The sequence below is a fragment of the Colius striatus genome, chromosome 5 (genome assembly GCF_028858725.1).
Source record: "Colius striatus isolate bColStr4 chromosome 5, bColStr4.1.hap1, whole genome shotgun sequence".
NCBI lineage: Eukaryota > Metazoa > Chordata > Aves > Coliiformes > Coliidae > Colius > Colius striatus.
Genome location: NC_084763.1, coordinates 8,666,289 through 8,686,263, shown reverse-complemented (window position 1 = coordinate 8,686,263; position 19,975 = coordinate 8,666,289). Strand labels below are relative to the sequence as shown.

General features: G+C 44.3%; 1 protein-coding gene across 1 annotated transcript in view; it reads left to right on the top strand.

The window, feature by feature from the left end:
* Positions 1–19,975, top strand: part of EEPD1 (endonuclease/exonuclease/phosphatase family domain containing 1) — a 65,678-nt gene that overhangs the window by 30,453 nt on the left and 15,250 nt on the right. Inside the window, exon 2 of the mRNA XM_061996911.1 lies at positions 5,672–5,723. Coding sequence (XP_061852895.1) covers positions 5,672–5,723 — 52 coding nt within the window. The remainder of the gene's footprint in view (positions 1–5,671; positions 5,724–19,975) is intronic.

Below are 19,975 nucleotides of genomic sequence, written 5' to 3'. Positions count from 1 at the left end.
GGTGAAGACCTCAGGTACACTTTGCATGGGTGGATCTCAGATCTACCCTGTGTGGTGGTTTCTCTCTATCCTGTTCGCCTTGCTACAGAGCCATAGGTTTCATAGAATCATAGAACTGCAGGAGTTGGAAGGGATGTTTAGAGATTATCTAGTCCAACCCCCCTGCAGAAGCAGGTTCACCTAGATCATGTCACACCGGATCATGTCTGGGCAGGTCTTGAAGACCTCCAAGGAAGGAGCCTCCACAACCCCTCTGGGCAGCCTGTGCCAGGGCTCCCTCACCTCACAGTGAAATAGTTTGTTCTAATGTTTAAATGGAACTTTTTGTGTTCCAGCTTCATCCCGTTACCCCTTGTCCTGCTGCTAGATAAAATAGAAAAAAGGGATGTCCCAACCTCCTGACACCCACCTTTTAGATATTTGTAAATATTGATGACATCCCCCCTCAGTCTCCTCTCCTCCAGACTAAACAGCCCCAGTTCCTGCAGCCTTTCCTCGTATGAAAGATGTTCCAGTCCCCTGATCATCTTGGTGCCCCTGCACTGGACTCTCTCCAGCAGTTCCCTGTCCCTCTTGAGCTGAGGAGCCCAGAACTGGACACAGGACGCCAGATGAGGCCTCACCAGGGCAGAGTAGAAGGGGAGAAGAACCTCCCTTGACCTGCTGGCCACACTCTTCTTGATGCATCCTTGCTGGTTTGCAGGCAGAAGATTGTGGTGGTTCTTAGGAAGGTCTTGACATCCCCTGTTGCAAAAGGAAATGGGATATTGTGGGCATGCAGGCTCAATCTGGAGAGTGAAACTCAGTGCAGATTATGATGCAGATGCTGATGGTTTATGGTGAATGAGAGTGCAGCAGCCAGCAAGGGATATGTCACCAAGTTTGCAGCGTTGCAAAAGTTTGCTAAAAAGGCTTAAATTATTCTTGGGTACACGGGATTAGAGACAGGAATCTAATGTCACGTGTTTAAGTAAGAAGACACCGAGGGAAGGATTGCAACGCTACCCTGAGGAGCAGAAGCTATAGGCATTTGCTCAGTACTATGACTAATCTTCTGGAAACCAAAAGGAATTCCCTTAGAGGAGAATGCCGTGCGTCACCCGCGGCCAGAAAAAGAGGGAGTCGCGTTTCCTTGACAGCACATCATGTTTGCATATGTTTGTGGCTGGAGGAGAGTCCTTCATCCTGATCACTGCCTGTTTTTGAGTATTTTTGAGTGTGCCCAGGGTGCCAGGATATTAATTTCAATAGCTTTGTTTCAATAGGTCACGTAAGTAAGCAGAGTCAGTGTTTTTAATAGGGTTTCAGATACAAGTGGGGTCATTTTCATCAAGTCGATACAGTTTCTTACCAGTATATTTTAAAGCTGCTGGATTAGAGCAGATGCTCCAGGAACCAAAGAAAACCCCCATATTTAGGAGCTATGATTTCTCTGTGACTTTACTCATGAGTTAATGTTTGCATGCTGTAGGGGAGGATGCAAGAACTGATGATGATATATAAACAGCGTACTTGAGTGGTGTATTGTAGACAGCAAGAACTTGGGCTTTTGGTAACTAGCACTGGCTTTTGGTAGCTCTTTGCATTTCTGCTTCTTTACAGATTTTTATCCCTCTTTTTCTCTCAGTTATTAATTACATTCTGATCTGCTCTGAAGTCCTTGGCAAACACATAAGCTACAAACAGCATGTGTAGTTATGAGCTGCTTTCAATGTTTGTGGGATTGCTTGATGTAGTGCCTCAATAAGCAGCCTGATTTCTTTTCAAAGCATCAAACCCCCAAAACAGCAACCTTGAAAGAAGCTGCATTTCCAAGCAGACATTGCATAAAATAGCACGTGCTAATGTTGTTTGGAATTGCTGGAAGAAATAGCAATAAATAACTGCCTATGAAGAGCAATTTTCCAGGTAGTGGTCTGAATGGTCAGTGGTGTGACCTGATCTACATTGACCTACTTCAGCAGGGGAGTTGGACTGGATGATCTCTAAAGGTCCCTTCCAACCCCTACCATTCTGTGATTATATGAATCCAATGGACAGACACAGCACCGATGACGATTCTTCAAGCATAGAAACATCTTGCAGCTGGCTGTATTTGCTGATTCCTTATGAGCCAGAAAAAAAAAAAAAGAGCCTGGTGTCACCTGAGGAGAAAAGAGCAAAGTACAGGGCAAACATTGATCTCTGTAAATTTATAACAGCAGAGGGAAATCTTTTTCTCACGGAGAGTCAAACCAGTGTTGCTGCCAATCATGTAGCAATGTTGAATTCAGGTTTGCTTCTAGCTCTGCATATGTAGTCTCTGCAAGATGAGAATGTCTTGAATAGGTTCTTCACCTCTGAAAGGGACTGTAGCATCTCTGCAAACATAATGAGATAAAGTAAACAACACCCCTCTTGTTCCTTGTTCAAAGGCTTCAAAAGGAATTTGCATAATGAACCTCACATTGTTGTACAGCTTGCAGAAAGGACTAGCAAAATGTTCCATTTTACTATGTACACACAGACTTGAAGCAATGTTTGCAGCATCCCAGCTGGCTGTGAGCATCCTGGGGTGCCTCCAGATGGGTTTTGAGCAACTTCCCTCTCACCCATCCTGTGTTTTTCAAAGTGCAATGCAACAGTCAGGTCAATCCAAAAGTAAGAGGCGAGCCCTAGACTGTGATTGTGTTGCTACTGCTTATGTTATTGGACTTTGTTTTCCAAGGTGCATCAGCCTAGGTGCATTCAAATTCAGGGTTGGACACAACATTGCAGTGTTTTCTAAATGGAAGTGCCTTCTTTGCCCAGTGCCCAAGCCATCTTTGTTTTGTGGCCTGGCTGAATTTCAAGGAAAATGATGGTAAAAAAATACCTTGTATTTGCTTTGAACTTTCCCTAAATACCTTTTAGTTCAGATGAATGCTTGTGTGCAGCCCAGTGTGCACACCACACAGAAATTCATGTGCCCCTGCTGCTGTTGGGCTTTAATGGAATGCCTTTTTCCTGATTATCCCATCATGTTTTCTGAACCATCTCCACCTTCTCTATCTTAGTAATAACAGCCTCCAAAGACTGGAAATGTGTGGTCTGGGGCTATTTTATAATTCATTGGATATAGGCTTTTTATGATGCTTTGAAGACATCTGAAAACCAGAAGTACATTCAAGTGAAAGCACATTTCATGTTCAGGACTTAGGCTGTGAATAAGTGTAGTGGAGAGCATTGTAACACAGGGGAAGGACAGGACTGAAGCTGTGTTTTGCCAGCTGCTGTTACAGTGTGGCTGTACAGAATTAACATATGGCAGTGAGTGTTCAAGAATTATGCAACAATGCTCTGAGATGTTCAAAGGGTAGTAAAACTTGCTATGTATACCTTTGGCAGACTTCTGTATTGACTCTTTGCAGAGTCCTGAGTACAAGCTTGTAACTATACTGACTCTTTGCTGTGTCTGCATACAGAGTGATGTGAGTCATTTAAACAATATTTATATGCGTAATTTGATTCTTCCGCTGCCATGCAAATGTTTTTGTATCCCTGGGTAGAGGAAATCATCCTCTGGAGTTCAAGGATATATCCAGCAGCTGGTTTTAAGATTGGATAAGGAAGGTGCTTTAAGAATCTCAAGGGCTGGAAGGGACCTCAAAAGATCATCCAGTCCAACCCCCCTGCCAGAGCAGGACCACCTAGAGTAGGTCACACAGGAACTCATCCAGGTGGGTTTGGAATGTCTCCAGAGAAGGAGACTCCACAACCCATCTGGGCAGCCTGTTCCTGTGTTCCCTCACCTGGACAGTGAAGAAATTCTTCCTTGTATTTCTTGGGAACCTCTTCTGTTCCAGCTTGTACCCGTTGCCCCTTGTTCTATCATTGGCCATCACTGAGAACAGCCTGGCTCCATCCTCCTGACAGCTATCCTTTCTGTATTTGTAAACATTAATGAGGTCACCCCTCAATCTCCTCTTCTCCAAGCTAAAGAGCCCCAGCTCCCTCAGCCTTCCATCATATGGGAGATGTTCAACCCCATCATCTTGGTGGCTCTGTGCTGAACTCTCTCCCTATTCTTCTTGAACTAAGGGTAAGCAGTCAGAGTTGCAACAGTGGCTTACTCCATGAGTAAAAAAGCCTGCCAGCATTCTGGAAGCGTGCCAGCAGCTTCTGCCCTGTGAGGGGACACAGGGGATGTTGCCAGGACAGTTGGGTTGAACTGCTCAGGGGAAGTGAGGTACCTCCTGCATTTCACTGATGACATAGCAAACTGAATTGTTAGCTTTGATTAAGCACAAAGCTGTAGGGAGCTCAAGTTGAGGTGGGCTGAATTGTTAACGGTGCTGCCCTGAGTAGATGCCCATCTCCATAAGTGGATGTGTTGTCCCTTCCACTCTCTGGTCAGGGCAGCTGCTGTGGATCATTGATGGGGAATGCTCAGGGATGGGGAGGTTGAGTTGTGGCCTCACCAGTGCTGGGTGGAGGGGAAGGATCATCTCCTTCCACCTGCTGACAGTGCTTTGCCAATGCTTTTCTGGTCCATACCTGTCCTGTGAGCACTGCAGCTTGGTGGGGATGCAACAAGATCTTTACCTGAAAGGATTGAGCTTTTGCGCTACATGGGGACATGTGCAAGTAACTGAAGTTGAAGGAGGATAGATAATTTCTAGTTACTCATTAAACTGACAATACAGATATTGTACAAGGTTCTTCTATATACCTCAATTTAACTGTGAATTTACCTGTTTTATAGGACAAAATCCTGCCTAGTTAACTCTCATAATCTTGTTGAAGTAAACAACATTCAGTGTGCAGGATTTAGCCCCTAGGAGTAAACTTACAGAAGATTCAGTAGGTGAAGAAACTTGGTTTTGATTAGCAAATGGCATTACAAGAATAATAATTACTGATTACCTCTCTACCCTACTTTCAAACAATTACACACATTTCCTTCATCTCCCTCAAATTTCTTGAGCTGGGCTGTCCTAGTTGCTGTACCTCATATGCAATATTGTAAATCTCTGGGAGTAGCTGTTATGGGACTCAGAGAAATCTGTTGATACTGAAGAACAAAGTTGACTGAAAGTAATAGAAGTGTTAGTCGTCTCTGTGTTTGTCATTCAAAAAATCCTTCAGTGTAATTTAAGGTATTAAAAATGGAATCATTAATGCAGTTTCTCTGTAAGCTGAATTCAGATACATTTGTATCTGAAAAAAACCAGGAAACCTATGTGAGACATCTTATTCAAAGCAAACAAATTAACACTGCTTCTCTCTTGCTTTGTTTTATTATATCCTGAGCACTTTTTCTGACTGTACCTCTACAATCTCTTTTGTGAAGTGAGAAGATAGTGACAGGACAAAGGGCAATGGGAGGAAGCTGGAGCACAAAAAGTTCCATTTAAACATAAGGAAAAAACTCTTCCCCTGCTGAGGTGAGGGAGCCCTGGCACAGGCAGCCCAGGGAGGGTGTGGAGGCTCCTTCCTTGGAGGTCTTCAAGACCTGCCTGGACGTGTTCCTGTGCGAACTGACCTGCTTTGGCAAGGGGATTGGACTAGATGATCCCTTCCAACCCCTACCATTCTGTGACTGGATGAAGATAAAAAAGAGAGTGTCTCAGCTCTGCTGTTACTTGTGTACCTGGAATGCTTGCAGTGGAGTGATTCATTACATTTTTTTTCTCTGTGTTTTTCCTTACAGTATAAAGCTTTTGGCTGTGCAGGAGCTGGTCGATAGAGAAGCGCTGGAAAAGGTATTTAAAAATACATCTAATACTGCTGTCATAACATATTTAAGCTTTTAAATCTCTCTATGTTAGCTGGGCTTCCTAACTTTATGGAAAACCATGCAGCATCAAATAGAACATCTTTGTAGCTACGTAGTATGTGAAGTCAGATGGGTGATGTTTTCTCCAAGCCAGCCTCATGCTTTTGGTGACTTCTGGTTTTACCATGAGCTTGGGGGAAGCAATGCCTCTAGCCTGCCCATGTTACCTTTCCCAAATCAGTTCTTTGAGAACACCTGGGATGAGCAGATGATTTGAACTGCAAAGATGAATGTCTGCAGGTGCTTCAGCTTTGTACTTTGCCCCTGTCTGGTGATGCCTTTCACAGAGGTCCTATGTACATCCCAGTTACTTGGATAGGGGCACTTCTTCATTGGCTTTGGCAGACTCTGATTTTGACTCAAAGAGGTGAACTGTATTAAAAGGCAGCAACAGGGAACCAGGCAGGTGATACTGGGGTTTTTTGCATGTGAAGAAGACGTTGTTCACAGCTACTTCTTGTGCAAAAAAGGTTAATATTCACAAACTGTCCTTGTTGATAGCAGTCCGGGCTTCTCTGGCACCTCACACGCTGTACACTTCTCACCTCTCTGTCAGGCCTGCAACTCCCTTTGGCCCAATGCCTCCTAAAACATGGTCTGGCAAGGGTGAGTGACCTTAGCCTGCTGGGAATGGCTGTTAGAGGCACTGTCTGAGCCTTCTGAAGAGCTTCCTGCAGAGCTCCAGCCTCAGAAAAATGATCTTTCTAAATTGAGCTCTCTGAATATTTGATATCTGCTTTCATACAATGCCAAGCTTAAAGAATTTAAAAGGCCAATTTGGCCCTCTGGAAAATAACAGGATGGAATTATGTAAGTTCAAAGAAATTTAGTCTTTATTTTTTAAATACAAGAGGATGGGGAAAAAAAGTAAGACTAGAGCAAAATCCCTTGTCCCACCTGCTCGCGGAGTCAGGTTTTGAGAACATGTGCTGAGCTTTGTATTCAAATATCGTTGTTTATCTGCAATATACTGCAGGAATACAGAACGTTATTAAATGATAATGGTTTCATGTTCATTGCAAGATTGATTTTTGTGGGTTTTGAAGAAGATTTTTCTTTAAGGTGGCTATGGATGTGATAACCCAAAAATTCTTTGTTTTACATGTTGTAGATGGTCTTGAACCTTCTTATTTCTAAACTGCAATGCTTAGCTTTGAAAATGTTGCTGTGTATTTTTGACAATTGTGTGGATACCCACAGTGAATAAAAGCATGCTGGTGAACAGGAGTGCCCTCAGAAAGACACACATTAGTTCTCCTGCTGCACACTACCTGCGTTAAATCAAATCACATTGGAAGTTAATCATGGAAACTCAAGGGTTGGAAGGGACCTTGAAAGATCATCCAGTGCAATACCCCTGCCAGAGCAGGACTACCTAGAGTAGGTCACACAGGAACTCGTCCAGATGGGTTTTGAATGTCTCCAGAGAAGGAGACTCAACAACTCATCTGAGCAGCCCCTTCCAGTGCTCCATCACCCTCAAACTGAAGAAGTTTTTCCTTATGTTTCTTAGGAACCTCTTCTGTTCCAGCTTGTACCTGTTGCCCCTTGTCCTGTCATTGGACATGATGGAGAACAGCCTGGTTCCATCCTCCTGACACCACCCTTTATGTATTTGTAAACATTAATGAGGTCACTTCTCAGTGTCCTCTTCTCCAAGCTAAAGAACACTAGCCAAAATGACTCTTTAAGCAAAGACCTACCACTCTTGGCTGCATTTGTGCCTGGAGCTGCTGAGACAGAAGGGATGATGGGCTGGATTTAACTGCAGCTCATTCCTGGCTTGGAACAAGCTTGTCTGCCCCTTGGATGCTGCTCCTCAGCTGGTTTGTTTCTGTGAGGTGCCATGGGCGCTGGTAGGCACTGCAGAAGGGGATGCTCCTTTTGGAGCTGAACCCCAGCACCACACTTGCTGTGATTAAGAGGAACGAGAAAATCATAATTGCTCTTGGTGAAACAGGACCAGGTCATGTAGAAAAGAACAAGAGTCTTCACCTGGAGAAAATTCTGGGTCAGAAACAGGCTTGTTTTTGTTTGTTTTGGCCAAAGCCCATCATACCTGTTCCAGTAGGTACTCCACGTGAGTGGTCTCACCAGCAGCTTAAAACTAAGCGTATGCTTACCTGTATTTTGTCTTACCTTGAACCTTCAGATCCATCTGTTTGCTTTGCCCCAGTGTCCTCACTGGGCTCTCCCTGGCTGCTGTGGGACTGCATAGCTGACATGCCTTTGCTGCTGCTGTTTGCTGGGGACAGTAATGAACTGATGCCAAGGGAAGGCTGGCAGGACAGCCTTGTCCCTGCAACGGTTCAGGGCCGCTCAGGCTTTAGAAAGAACTATCTTAGGCATGCAGGTTTGTTTGCACTGTGACCTGTATGAAGCATCTCTTCCTCTTCTAGAAGCACAGCTCTGGGAGAGGTCCCCAGGGACACTCTTGCCCCAATGTGCTTTTGAGTACTTTCTTTGTCTAATTTTGGAAAGTCTTTAATTGCAGATGAAGAATTCTACTTGGCATGTGTTAATTGTATTTATTTGGGGAAGGGAAAAAAAACCCCTGCTCTAAGGAATGCACTGGGTTCACAAAAAGTTCCATTTAAACATAAGAAAAATCTATTTCCCTGTTCAGGTGAGGGAGCCCTGGCACAGGCTGCCCAGGGAGGGTGTGGAGGCTCTTCCCTTAGAGGTCTTCAAACCCTCCTGGACACGTTCCTGTGTGACCTGATCTAGGTGGACCTGATTCTGCAGGAGTGTTGGACTGGATGATCTCTAAAGGTCCCTTCCAACCCCTACCATTCTATGATCCAATGATATCTAAAGGGTGAGTGTCAGGAGGTTGGGACATCCCTTTTTTCTATAGTAGCCAGCAACAGGACAAGGGGTAATGGGATGAAGCTGGAACACAAAAAGTTCCACTTAAACATAAGAAAAAACTCTTTCACTGTTGAGGTGAGGGAGCCCTGGCACAGGCTGCCCAGAGGGGCTGTGGAGGCTCCTTCCTTGGAGATCAAGACCCTCCTGGACATGTTCCTATGCGACCTGATCTAGGTGACCCTGCTTCTGCAGGGGGATTGGACTAGATAATCTCTGAAGGTCCCTTCCAACCCCTACCATTCTATGGTTCTATGAAATAACTAGATGATTAGCAGGTTGAACTGCCTAGCCAGGTGACATTTCACATTGGTTGCTGCTTTAGCATTTAGATCTGTATTCCTCTTCCATAGTCAGCAAGTACAACAAAATGATTGCAAAAATGGTGCTTGATGCCAGTAGGATGTGCAGGAAGAGTTATCCATAGTGTAAGAATATATTCTGTCAAATGTTTTCCCCTGTGCCTTTGAGGTGTTAACACAGGCTTTTGAGCTCTTTTAGAGGTAGATTATTGAGGAAACTTAAATAATCTGGTCACAACATTATGTTCAGTAACCCCCTGACAGCCTTTTATAAGATCAGCCTGCATTGGGAACAAGCAACAATAACCCACTATTTTCCTATTTGTGTATTCTTAAGCAAGTGCATCTGCTGTTCCTCTGGATGAGGAAGGGCTGTCCACCTGACTCCACAGGCAGAGCTGTTTGTTGACTTCCCATCTAGAACATGTACTTCCATCTGCAAAGCAGTGATTGCTCTGCTTGAAGTTGGAACAGATCTAGGCTGGTGTGAGAGAGAGCCTGGGTGGGCTGAAGCTCAGGAGGAGTCGAGGCAAGGATTGACATTTTTTTCAGGGTTGATATTCTCAAAGTTGACGATGACTTGCAGCTCGAAAATCATCAGGATGAGTAGCATCAGGTTCACTCTCAAGATCTGTCTGTGCCAGTGGTGGTGAACTTATGCACTGTGAGCTACGTCCAAATGGTCAGTGAGAAGAACAAAGTAATTATCAGTAGGCTTATGTTGTCTGTATGGGGATTTTCACCTTCACTGGAGAAGTTTCGGAGGTCACAAATCAAAAGGGATTGACACCAGTCTTTCAGTTGGTGTTTGGAAGTGGAGGTCCTGTAGCTGTGAAGCACAGGATACGTTTGCTAGGCTCCCAGACAGGCAGCTACGTAGCTTCTAGCCATCTTAGTATAAATCTCTTCTGTCTGCTGGCCAGGTGTTATGTGGTCATCCCCTGGGCATTTCTACCAGCGTGGACATGAAGGTTGAGATGACAGAATGTGAAAACTGTCATCAGCCTTCTCCTGCAGGTAGATACCTTTTTTGTTCCTCACATACTTCCCCTTACATGAAGAGTGCCTTCTCTTTCCTTGAAGAGAACATTGAGGGGTTGTGGAGTCTCCTTCCTTGGAGGTCTTCAAGACCTGCTTGGACACGTTCCTATGCAACATGATCTAGGTGAACCTGCTTCTGCAGGGGGGTTGGACTGGATGATCTCTAAAGGTCCCTTCCAACCCTACCATTCTATGATCTTTAACCTGTTGAATAACATGGAAAGCTTAGCACTGCAAGCAAGCAGTCCTGTGCTCATTTATTTACTTTTTCCACTTCCATCAGCATTACTGATGGCTGGAGTTGTCTTCCATGGTGTGGAGTGTGTTTCCTGGGTTTCTTCACTCATGGGAACGACCAGATGTTTGTATCTGGGAGATGCAAACTTCCTATCATGCAGAATGTTCATACTGTGCCTGAGGAATCGATGAACCACAGCTGGGGTGACACTGAGAAGGTGGCATCATTGTGGTAAATGAAAAGGAACCTGCCTGTCATCAATCAGAAGCAGCTGTTGGCTGAGGGGAAGTGCAGGGACTAATGTTGCCCACTTTTACAGGGTGAGACCAAGGAGATGAGGACAAAAGGGAGCGCTTCTTTCTTTCCAGTAGCATCCCTCTAACAATGCCATTTCAGCTACAGCCAAAAACAGGTCTGGAAAATGCTGAGCTGCCACGCTGTGCATTCCCTGCTGTAGCCTTCTTCCTTCTACACAGCACATGGAGAATTTTAACTAGAGATTTGCCTTTGTTTTCTTGCTCCAGTATACTGTTTCCTCGAGATATTATCTGGACATAAAATGTGTGACGTCAATTGAGGTTCCAGAATTTCCAGTATGAAATGCATCTGCTGGTGGTTTTTATTTATCTTTTGTCTGCTTTTGACTAGATTGAGCCAGATCAGTGTTTAATCATGATTAAGCCCATTGTAATCTCTGTTCTTTATAAAATCCCTCTCGGAGCAGAGCAGGTTGTTTACTTGTGAAAGGTTATCCCTGGGAGCTCGAAAGAGAGGCGCTGATTCCTGTTTGCTGGGGTAAGCACAGACACATCCCTGCTTGCTTGCATGGATATAAATATCCCTCTGTGTGTGTGTGTTTGCTAGGGCAGTTGGAAATGAGCCATAATATGGCTTGCCATGGAGCAGCTGGTCACTCAAGGCCTTTTATCTGACCTGTCACCATTTCCTCAGTGAAAGCACCAAGTGGCTGGTCATGCAGTCCATGCTGCCCTTGCAGGCGAGTGTTATTCCCTGCGGAGAAGCCAGCTCTGGCATGGGAGCTGCCATTGAAGGCTCCTGATTGAAGAGCAGGGAAGGGCTGCTGATACTTCACCCTTGGAGAATAAGGGTCACACCACTGCTGCCTGAGCTCTGCAGCTACTCAGGTTGGATCAGCTGGAATTTATCTGTTGCTCGTGCAACCAAAATGTCCTGCACTGCTGCTGCTGTTCAGTTTCTTGGAGAGTGAGGTGAAGGAGCAGTCCCAGAGGGGTAGGGAAGAATTATTACCTTTGATTTATGGAATTACAAGGAAATCACACAATTTTGGCAAAGTCACCTAAGGTGACCAACTCCAAACAGACCTGGGAAGTGAACCTCAGTCTCCTGAGTCCCAAGCACTCTTGTAATGCCAAGACAATCCTTTCTCTTTGATGTGATGGTTTATTTTTTACAGCAGCAGATGTGTAAACCAGAAATGCAGTTACTTCAGGACTGAATACATACCATAATCCTGCTGTACAGTGTGAGCCTCATCTTGCAATCTTGCTTTGCTTCATAGCTGTTGGTTAAAAAAGATTATCAGCCAGTTGGCAACAAATGAATTAGTTGCTGTAAATGAGATATGCTTACTGCCTGTTCTTAAGACCGTCCTTTCCAGAAAGAAGTTGACCCCTTTGGAACTTCAGTATGTTTGGATGTCCTCTAAAGTCAGATGAGGAAACAGCAGTCTCGTTTTCAAAGAAGATGTAGACTTGGCTGCTAACTCAGGTGCAGAGACTTTGATTGGTCTCTTCCAGCCCTGTTGCTGCATCATGTTTCAGGGCCCCACTTGTAAAGAGGAGAAGTAGAGTCAAGTCTCTTACTGTCTCCTTTGCCTAGTTCAACCATGGGATGGACTTCTACATAATTCATCATCTGAAGCTACATCCTTCTGCCCTGTTTGTTTCTTCAAGGCCACTATGGAGTCAGTGATTAACCACTCAAAGGAGATTATTCCAAACTGTCCAGCTGATTTGACTGTCATTCTTATTCCCTGTTACTTACTATTACTTACCCTTTTGCTCCTCTTTCTTATATTTTGCCCTATCTCTTTCTCATATCTTGCTTGTTTATCTGACTCAGGGGTGCAAAGTCTGGTTTTTTTAGACTTTAGCCCTTGGGTTGAAGATTGAAGAAATCTCAGGGTGAAGAGAAGTATAGCTTTTACTGTGAAGGAGCCATTTTTGGAACAGAAGAGGTTCCAAAGAAACATAAGGAAAAACTTCTTCAGTGTTCAGGTGAGGGAGCACTGAAACGGGCTGCCCAGTGATTCTGTGATTCTTCCAATATGGGAGGCTTCTTCAGGGTTATCTCATCCACTAAACTGACCTAGGAAGCCTGCAGCTACACACAGTTTGTGTCTGGCCTTTCACTTTTCCTCCTTTCTGTCCTCTAGGATGGATCTAGATGGCTAGAAGTTTAAGGAAATGTATTGATGGACCTCATGGCTCTGGCCAGCTCCATAATGATTTCAGTAGCTCTCTATGGCTATCTGTGACTACTTTGTCTTTCCTCTACTCTCTACTGCAAACTATCATTGAGTAGTCAGCAGCACTAGAAGCACAAGCTCTCATCCAGCAGTATCTCTGACATATTTGATCTTGGCTGGATCAAAGGTTGCTCTTAAAATGCTGTCCTTTAGGAGGTGCCCTCTTCTCTCCTAGAGCTTGGCCGTGCCTCTCAGAGAAGTGGTGGTGTGGAGAGTGGTTACTAGACTGGCTTGGCATGGTTGTGTGAGGCATCCAGTCTTGTCCCTGAACAGATGTCAGACTTAACCATTAGTAAAATAATTCTCTACACTTCCAGAACAAGTAGAAACAAACAGAAAAGTATTTATAAATGCTGATGTGTGCTTGTGGGTGGTAAAAGCGATACCGATCCTTAGTCCTTTTTCCAGACTTTCTTCTAGTAGATGGCAGAAGGCAAAGCAAGTTCACGCAACAGGACCAGAATTACAGTTCCCCAGCAATTTTGGGGAGAAGTGGGTTGTTGGGTTTTTCTTCTTTTTAATAGATTGATGTAGCAGCAAGAGTTTTTTTTAATGTCAGCCCAAATCATTTTTGGTAGTTCACGTGCACGTGCTCTACGGGGAGCCTGAGTCCGTTGTACCTATTAGAGCAGAACGTTGGTCAGGGCTGGAGGACAGACCTGTAAACTCTGTGGAGGTGAGCAAAACAGAAAACCATCCATTACTCATGCAAACCTATTAAAAAAAGATGAGTCATTGTCAAATTGGACTCTTTAAGGGCTAGAGGTATGATAATGAATACAAGAAGTGTATGAGAATGCTTTCATAAAAAGTGAGATGGCATGTCCTAATGTTAGCAGCCTGGAAGAGATGCTCCTCCTCCTCATAATAAACATCCAAAGGAAGGAAAAATGGAATAGGATGTGAGACAAATGTAAATGACTTTACAGAAGGTGGCACAGTGTTCTCTGTACAGTGGCATAATCAATGCCTGGAGGAAGAATAAATATTTGAGGCTGGCAATGGTTGTGAGTCATATTATATGTTTTTCTCTTCCTTGTTTTTGTGTTCTTACCATGGGAAAGAATGCTTGCTCTAAGCAGAGATGTAAATCACTTGGGGAAAATGGTAATAATAACAGTAGGAAAGAAATGGACTGAAGTAAAATGCCCTGTGATGTAACTATCTCTGATGCCAGGCTCTGTAGAGGTGGTTAAGCTGTGACCTTGTAATAATGAGGGCTGTGCCTTTTGAGTTGTGCCACAGCAGTCTTCTGAACACACTGCTTTTATCCCTCCTTACACTGCACATCAGCACACTCCAGTCTGTTGTTACCACCACGAATGTGCCAGAAGGGCACAACTGATTGAATAACAATTCCACAAAAACTCCCAACTCGCTTGCTAACACCCCTGGAAATGAGTACATTTTTATCATGGGAGTGAAGAGGCAAAGACATCTTCTGTGCTTAAGCAGCTTTTTTTGGATTAATAACGTTAAAAACTATGATCTCCCTGTCCCCTTTCAGTTTTGCTTGTTTTTCTTTTGTTTAGCACATTTTTCCTTCCCCTCTTCTTTTCCTCTGGCTGAAGCAACATGCAGGTAAGGAGACTTAGATCTTGGCAAATCGGTTTGATTTGTTTGTGGGTTGTTCTTTTTTCTTTAATTGGTGAACAAGAAACTATTTCTTACCAGTTCTGGGCCTCATGTTTCATAGGATGATTTTCTATTTGCTTTCCATATTAGGGCTAGGTTCTGATAAACTGATTTTATCCTCCTGGTACCTACTGGGTGAGTAAGAGTGTAGTCATAGCAGTATCAATGCAATCAATTCCTGAGTTTCGTGTTTCATGAGGAAAGAATTGTCCCAGGGATTAAACAAAACAAGAAAAGAAAAGAAGAGGGATTTCTAGGAAGCCACTGACTCCTGGTTGCCTGATCTAGTCCAAATGAGCACACAGGGTATGTCTCTGAATATCTGCTGCACTGTCTGTGGCCCTTAAAGGGTCAAAACGAAGTATGTGTGCTCTGGCTAAACATGCAGTAGCTCCCTTTGGGCAAGACTTGGACCTCATTGTGTTTGGTCACAGCTTGAAGCAGTAGCTGTAGTAAGACACTGATAGTAGTACTTCTAAAATAGCTGATGCTGTATTGCTCTAATAATCCCAGTGATACCTTCCCTAAACATACATCTTTGTTCTTGGAGAGCTCTGCTTCTGGTGGCAGAAGTAGCAGCAAAATGAAACTTATCTTCCTCCTTTGGAAGTAATGAGATGGGAAAAAGTCTTGTCAAAGAGTGCTTTATTAAGTAAATAATATAGCAATAATATAACAATTAAGTAAATAATATAGTAAATAAAGCACCTGAGTGCTTTATTAAGTAAATAATTCAGTCATGGGGTGGCTATGATTTTAGCAGAGCTAACCAGTTGAGCAGACTGCTTTATGAGGATCTAGCATGTGTTGGAACTCCACCACTCATCTCTTGTAAAGCACCTGGATGTAGAAGCTACCCTAATAGTCATGAGGGGTTCCTTTGGTGCTCTTTGTATCACATCCATTCCCTTAGTGTGCCATTCTTGCTGTTAATGATCATATTGCCTACTTACACGGAATAAAACACTCTCTTGGAAGGGCTTCAAGAATCAAGTGCAAAACTTTGTGGCCATCCTTGACAACCTTAGTTCCTGTATTATGTTCAAAAAGGAAAAAGAAATACCCTTAAGGGTGTGAAAAGTAGTCAGGGAATGTCTTATCATAGAATGGTAGGGTTGGAAGGGACCTTTAGAGATCATCTAGTACAAACCCTCCTGCAGAAGCAGGTCCCACCTAGATCAGGTCACACAGGAACATGTCCAGGTGAGTCTTGAGGACCTCCAAGGAAGGAGCCTCCACACCCTCCCTGGGCAGCCTGTGCCAGGGCTCCCTCACCTCACAGTGAAAGAGTTTTTTCTTATGTTTAAGTGGAACTTTTTGTGTTTCAGCTTCATCCCATTACCCCTTGTCCTTCTGCAAAGTGAGTCTCTCTCATGAAGTACATGAAGAAAACTCCGCTAGTGAATGGAAACATGAGAAACTAACAACTCTCAAAACTTCTCCTACATGGAGGTTGGCAAATATGGTGCTTTCTTCTGTAGGGAAAGGGCAGCACTGAGCACCTTTGAGATCAGCTTCTCACAGATGGTATCTACCCTGTTTTGACAGTAGGTAGATGAGCATCCCATAATTCTTCAACAGTGTCCCGAGCACTTAAAATGTGTTAGGGGAGATGTTGCATTGGCTCTTTTGTTGGTGGTTGTTGTCTCTCAGCTCTACACCAAAGATTTCCTCCTCTTCCTTTTGAAAATCTATAAAAAGCTGTTGTTCATATAAATAATCACTTTTGTGCAGGATGAAGGTAGGAGAACACGCCAGTGAACGACCTGCATTGTCACTCCAGGAACACTATGATGAAAGGCAAGCAGAGAACTGGTTTTATGGGCTGCAATCGTTTTTTTTAATCATATATTCAAAGATAAAGAAAGTCATTTCCTCTTAGATATTACAAAGAATCAACCAGATGGGTGACGGGAGTGAACTGTAATTCATCTAGGAGGGCAGTGTAGAAATTCACTGCTAATTCTTTCCAAAATAACTACTCGAAAAGGAAAGCAAATAACTCGAGAGTGCAAACTCTCCTGCCACTCCCCAGCTGAGCCTGCACAACCCCACTGAAAACCTCAGATCTGATGTGATTCAAACAGGTTTGTCTATGGAAACAAATCATGCCACGCTTCTGATAATTGAGATAACGTGAAGCTTATCAGAGTAACGATTTCCCACACCTTGGTGAAGTACAATGGGTGAGGAACACAGCAGTGGCAGGAGAAGGGCATGCATCCGCCTGGATTCACTTCCACGGGCTGGTTCAAAGCAGGGCCAAGCTCATGAAGGGGCTCACATACCCCATGCAGGAAACAATGCCTTCCCTGTGAACAACTTTCCAGTCCAGCTGAGTGACATTTAGCTGCCGACTAACCCCAGGAAGGCCTAAATGATGAGTGGCCTAAATGCTTTGCTTTTATGCTCTTCATATGGGTGATGCTCTGCAGAGCCTCTCTGCAGACCCAGGATTACCCCTGGCTGAAGCAGGCAGGAGGTGACTTAGTTTCTAGTCTGTGTAAAGCTGAGTTTGAAAACTTGAGCTTTCTTCATGCTGTCTCCTCTGAGGAGCTCAGTCCCAGTGGTTTCCTTCTTTAAGTGTTAAGCTTAGAAGTGGTCTTTGCAGCCAAGCCACGAATTTGGGTCACCACATGGCTGCCAGGTGACCAGCCTGGGGTAGCATAAATGTTTGCTCTCTGGTCCATAACATGGTGCACTCTTTTTAGGAGCTGAGTGAGAATCTGATCCTCAGGAAGGAAACCTTTCTTCTGTGAGTGCTTGTCTGAATTACTGGGATGCTCTTTAAGAGGCAGAAGCAGCACGTTTTCCATGGCGAAAAAAGAGTCCATGAAAAAGCTGTAGGTGCATTCAGATGGACCAGGACATGGGACCCCAACATGTATGCACATTATAACAAATGCATGTGCATCATGTTCAAAGGCACGTGGAGGTGATGACTGACTGTGCCCGGGGGTGCTGCATTATTTCTGAAGACAGACACTGGTTGAGAATTTGGTGCTGCTGTGGAAGGCTCTGCCCCTAGTTTTGCTGTTCACAGAGCACTTTGAAGGATGTGTTAGATAATTTTTGTGAGGAACGTGGAGGATGGCAAGGATTTATCTGGCCATCAATCTGGATGGTTTGGGTTAGCTCTAGGAATCGAAAACCAGCACGTAGAAGATGGGAAGGTATTGCCCCAGGTCTCAATGACCTGGTGCAAGCAGGACCTGCTAGTGTGGCAGAAGGGGCTTTCCAGGGGTAATTCTGTGACTGCTGCACTTTCAGTGGATTGGATCCTTGGCTTTTTTTTTTCTTTTCATCCTTGAGTTTTTCTCCTCAACTTTGTAATTTTTTTCATTACTTCTTCAGCTCTAACTGAACTGAACATAACTCTGCAATGATGGGCAAGAGGGAGAAGTAGAAAACTTTCCAACACAGATACATAGATATCACAGAATTACAGAATAGTAGGAGTTGGAAGGGACCTTTAGAGATGATTGATTTCACAGATTTTCCTGTTGAGATGAGATGAGCCCTGGCACAGGCTGCCCAGTGAGAGTGTGGAGGCTCCTTCCTTGGAGGTCTCCAAGACTTGCCTGGACACGTTCCCATGCGACCTGATCTAGGTGAACGTGCTTCTGCAGGGGGGTTGGACTTAGATATCTCTAAAGGTCCCTTCCAACCCTATCACTCTATGATTCTATGATCATCCAGTCCAACCCCCCTGCCAAAGCAGATCCACTAGATCAAGACACTCAGGAACGTGTCCAGGAGGGTTTTGAAGACCTCTAAGGAAGGAGCTTCCACACCCTCCCTGGGCAGCCTGTGCCAGGGCTCCCTCACCTCAACAGGGAAAGAATTTTTCCTTAAATGAAACTTTTTGTGTTCCAGCTTTTCTATTACCCCTTGTCCTGTCTCAAAAAAAGTGATGCCTCAACCTCCTGACACCCACCGCTGAGTCATTTGTAAATATTAATGAGATCCACCCTCAATCTCCTCTTCTCCAGACTTAGCAGCCCCAGTTCCCGCAGCCTTTCCTCGTAAGAAAGATGCTTCAGTCCCCTGATCTTCTTGGTGGCCATGTGCTGGACTCTCCCCAGCAGTTCTTTATCCCTCTGAAAGAGATTCCCTGGAGGGGGATTGTTCTCCTTTGGAAAGACTCCTGATTATCTATCAGACCCCCATTTGCCTGCTAAGCCTTATTTGCCTTTATGTAATATCAATACTTGAACAACACAAGCAAAAATTATTATGCAGTCTTTAATGAAGCTTTCCTAGAAGGGACTAGTGGAATGGGCACATGAAAAATGGTGTCTTAACACAGGGCCACACTTCCCCTCGTGTTGTTTATATGGTTCTTCTGAACAGCTTGTGAGCACATCCCTCACTCCACTGAATGCTCTTGTTTCTTATGTGTGTGATTTTTGGCTACTTCTGCAGACAGGAAAGGTATATACTTACGGGGAAGGCAAACAAGCACTGAAGGCCCGAGACAACGCTGTCCTCAGTGGGAAACAGGATCCAACCTTTAGTCCCTGTTTCGGGCTTTAGCCATCATAACACTTCCTTCCCTGGTGTTGCATTTGGTGATGGGAGACTCCAGATGCCACTGAAAGGCCCGATGCTCCTCTCTGTCCCCTTCCTTGGCTGCTCTTGCCTGTGGGAAGTGGATGCAGTGTCACTCAGCTGCAGAAGTGTCTGGAGCATCCCCTCTTGACTGGCCTTGCACTGCCACGTGTGACTGCACCAGAACAATGCTCCTGAAGCCTTTGACCTTTCCTTACTCCTACCTCAATAGCCAGTTCACTAAAACACAACACCCACAAATGTGTTCACTCCTTAACTTTGCCTCTCCCTCCTCACAAATGTGGTCTAACTAAACACCTCTCTTCTGGAGCATCATTGTGACATCAAGGTGCTTTACCTGAAAACCAAATGTGCCAATATCAACATTTGTAACGTTTCTGCTCCCAGCTTTCTAGGTCTGGCTTCGTTTGGGTTGCACAAATTGTATGTGGCAGATTAGGTCAGGATTACAGGTATTTGAGAGTGCTTTTTCAGTTGGAAATTACAGTCCACTGAGATGAATAAGGAAAGGATAATGTGCATTTAATTCCATGGGTGTGGTTTTTTAGCTTTTACAATACCGTGCAATATTTTTTAGTGGTCAAGAGTGTCCTTGTCAACTACTGCCAGCTCCCACATTTAACTCCAGGCCTCTTTTGGGTCAAATCTTCACTAAATATGACACTTGAATATCGCTGAAATGATAAAGAATTGATAGAAGTTTCATATGCATCTCTGGTACTTATTAAAGCTGCTCCCTCTAGTGTCTGTTGAAAAGAAAGGAACTGTGTACGTGTGACATTTAGCAATGGAGTATTTATTCCCTAGCTGTCTTGTTCAAGACGAATCAAAATCACCTTTGCTTTGATGAAGCAGAGATGTTGCTTACCTTTGCTGCAGTGCCCTTTTGGCCTGAAGGCTTCTGTGGTGATTAACAAAAACGAGCAGTTGATTGATTTGAGCACCTTTCTAAAGTTCAGGCACTGATTACTGCCATAACACCAGGCTCACCCTGGAAGCTCCTTCTCTCCTTG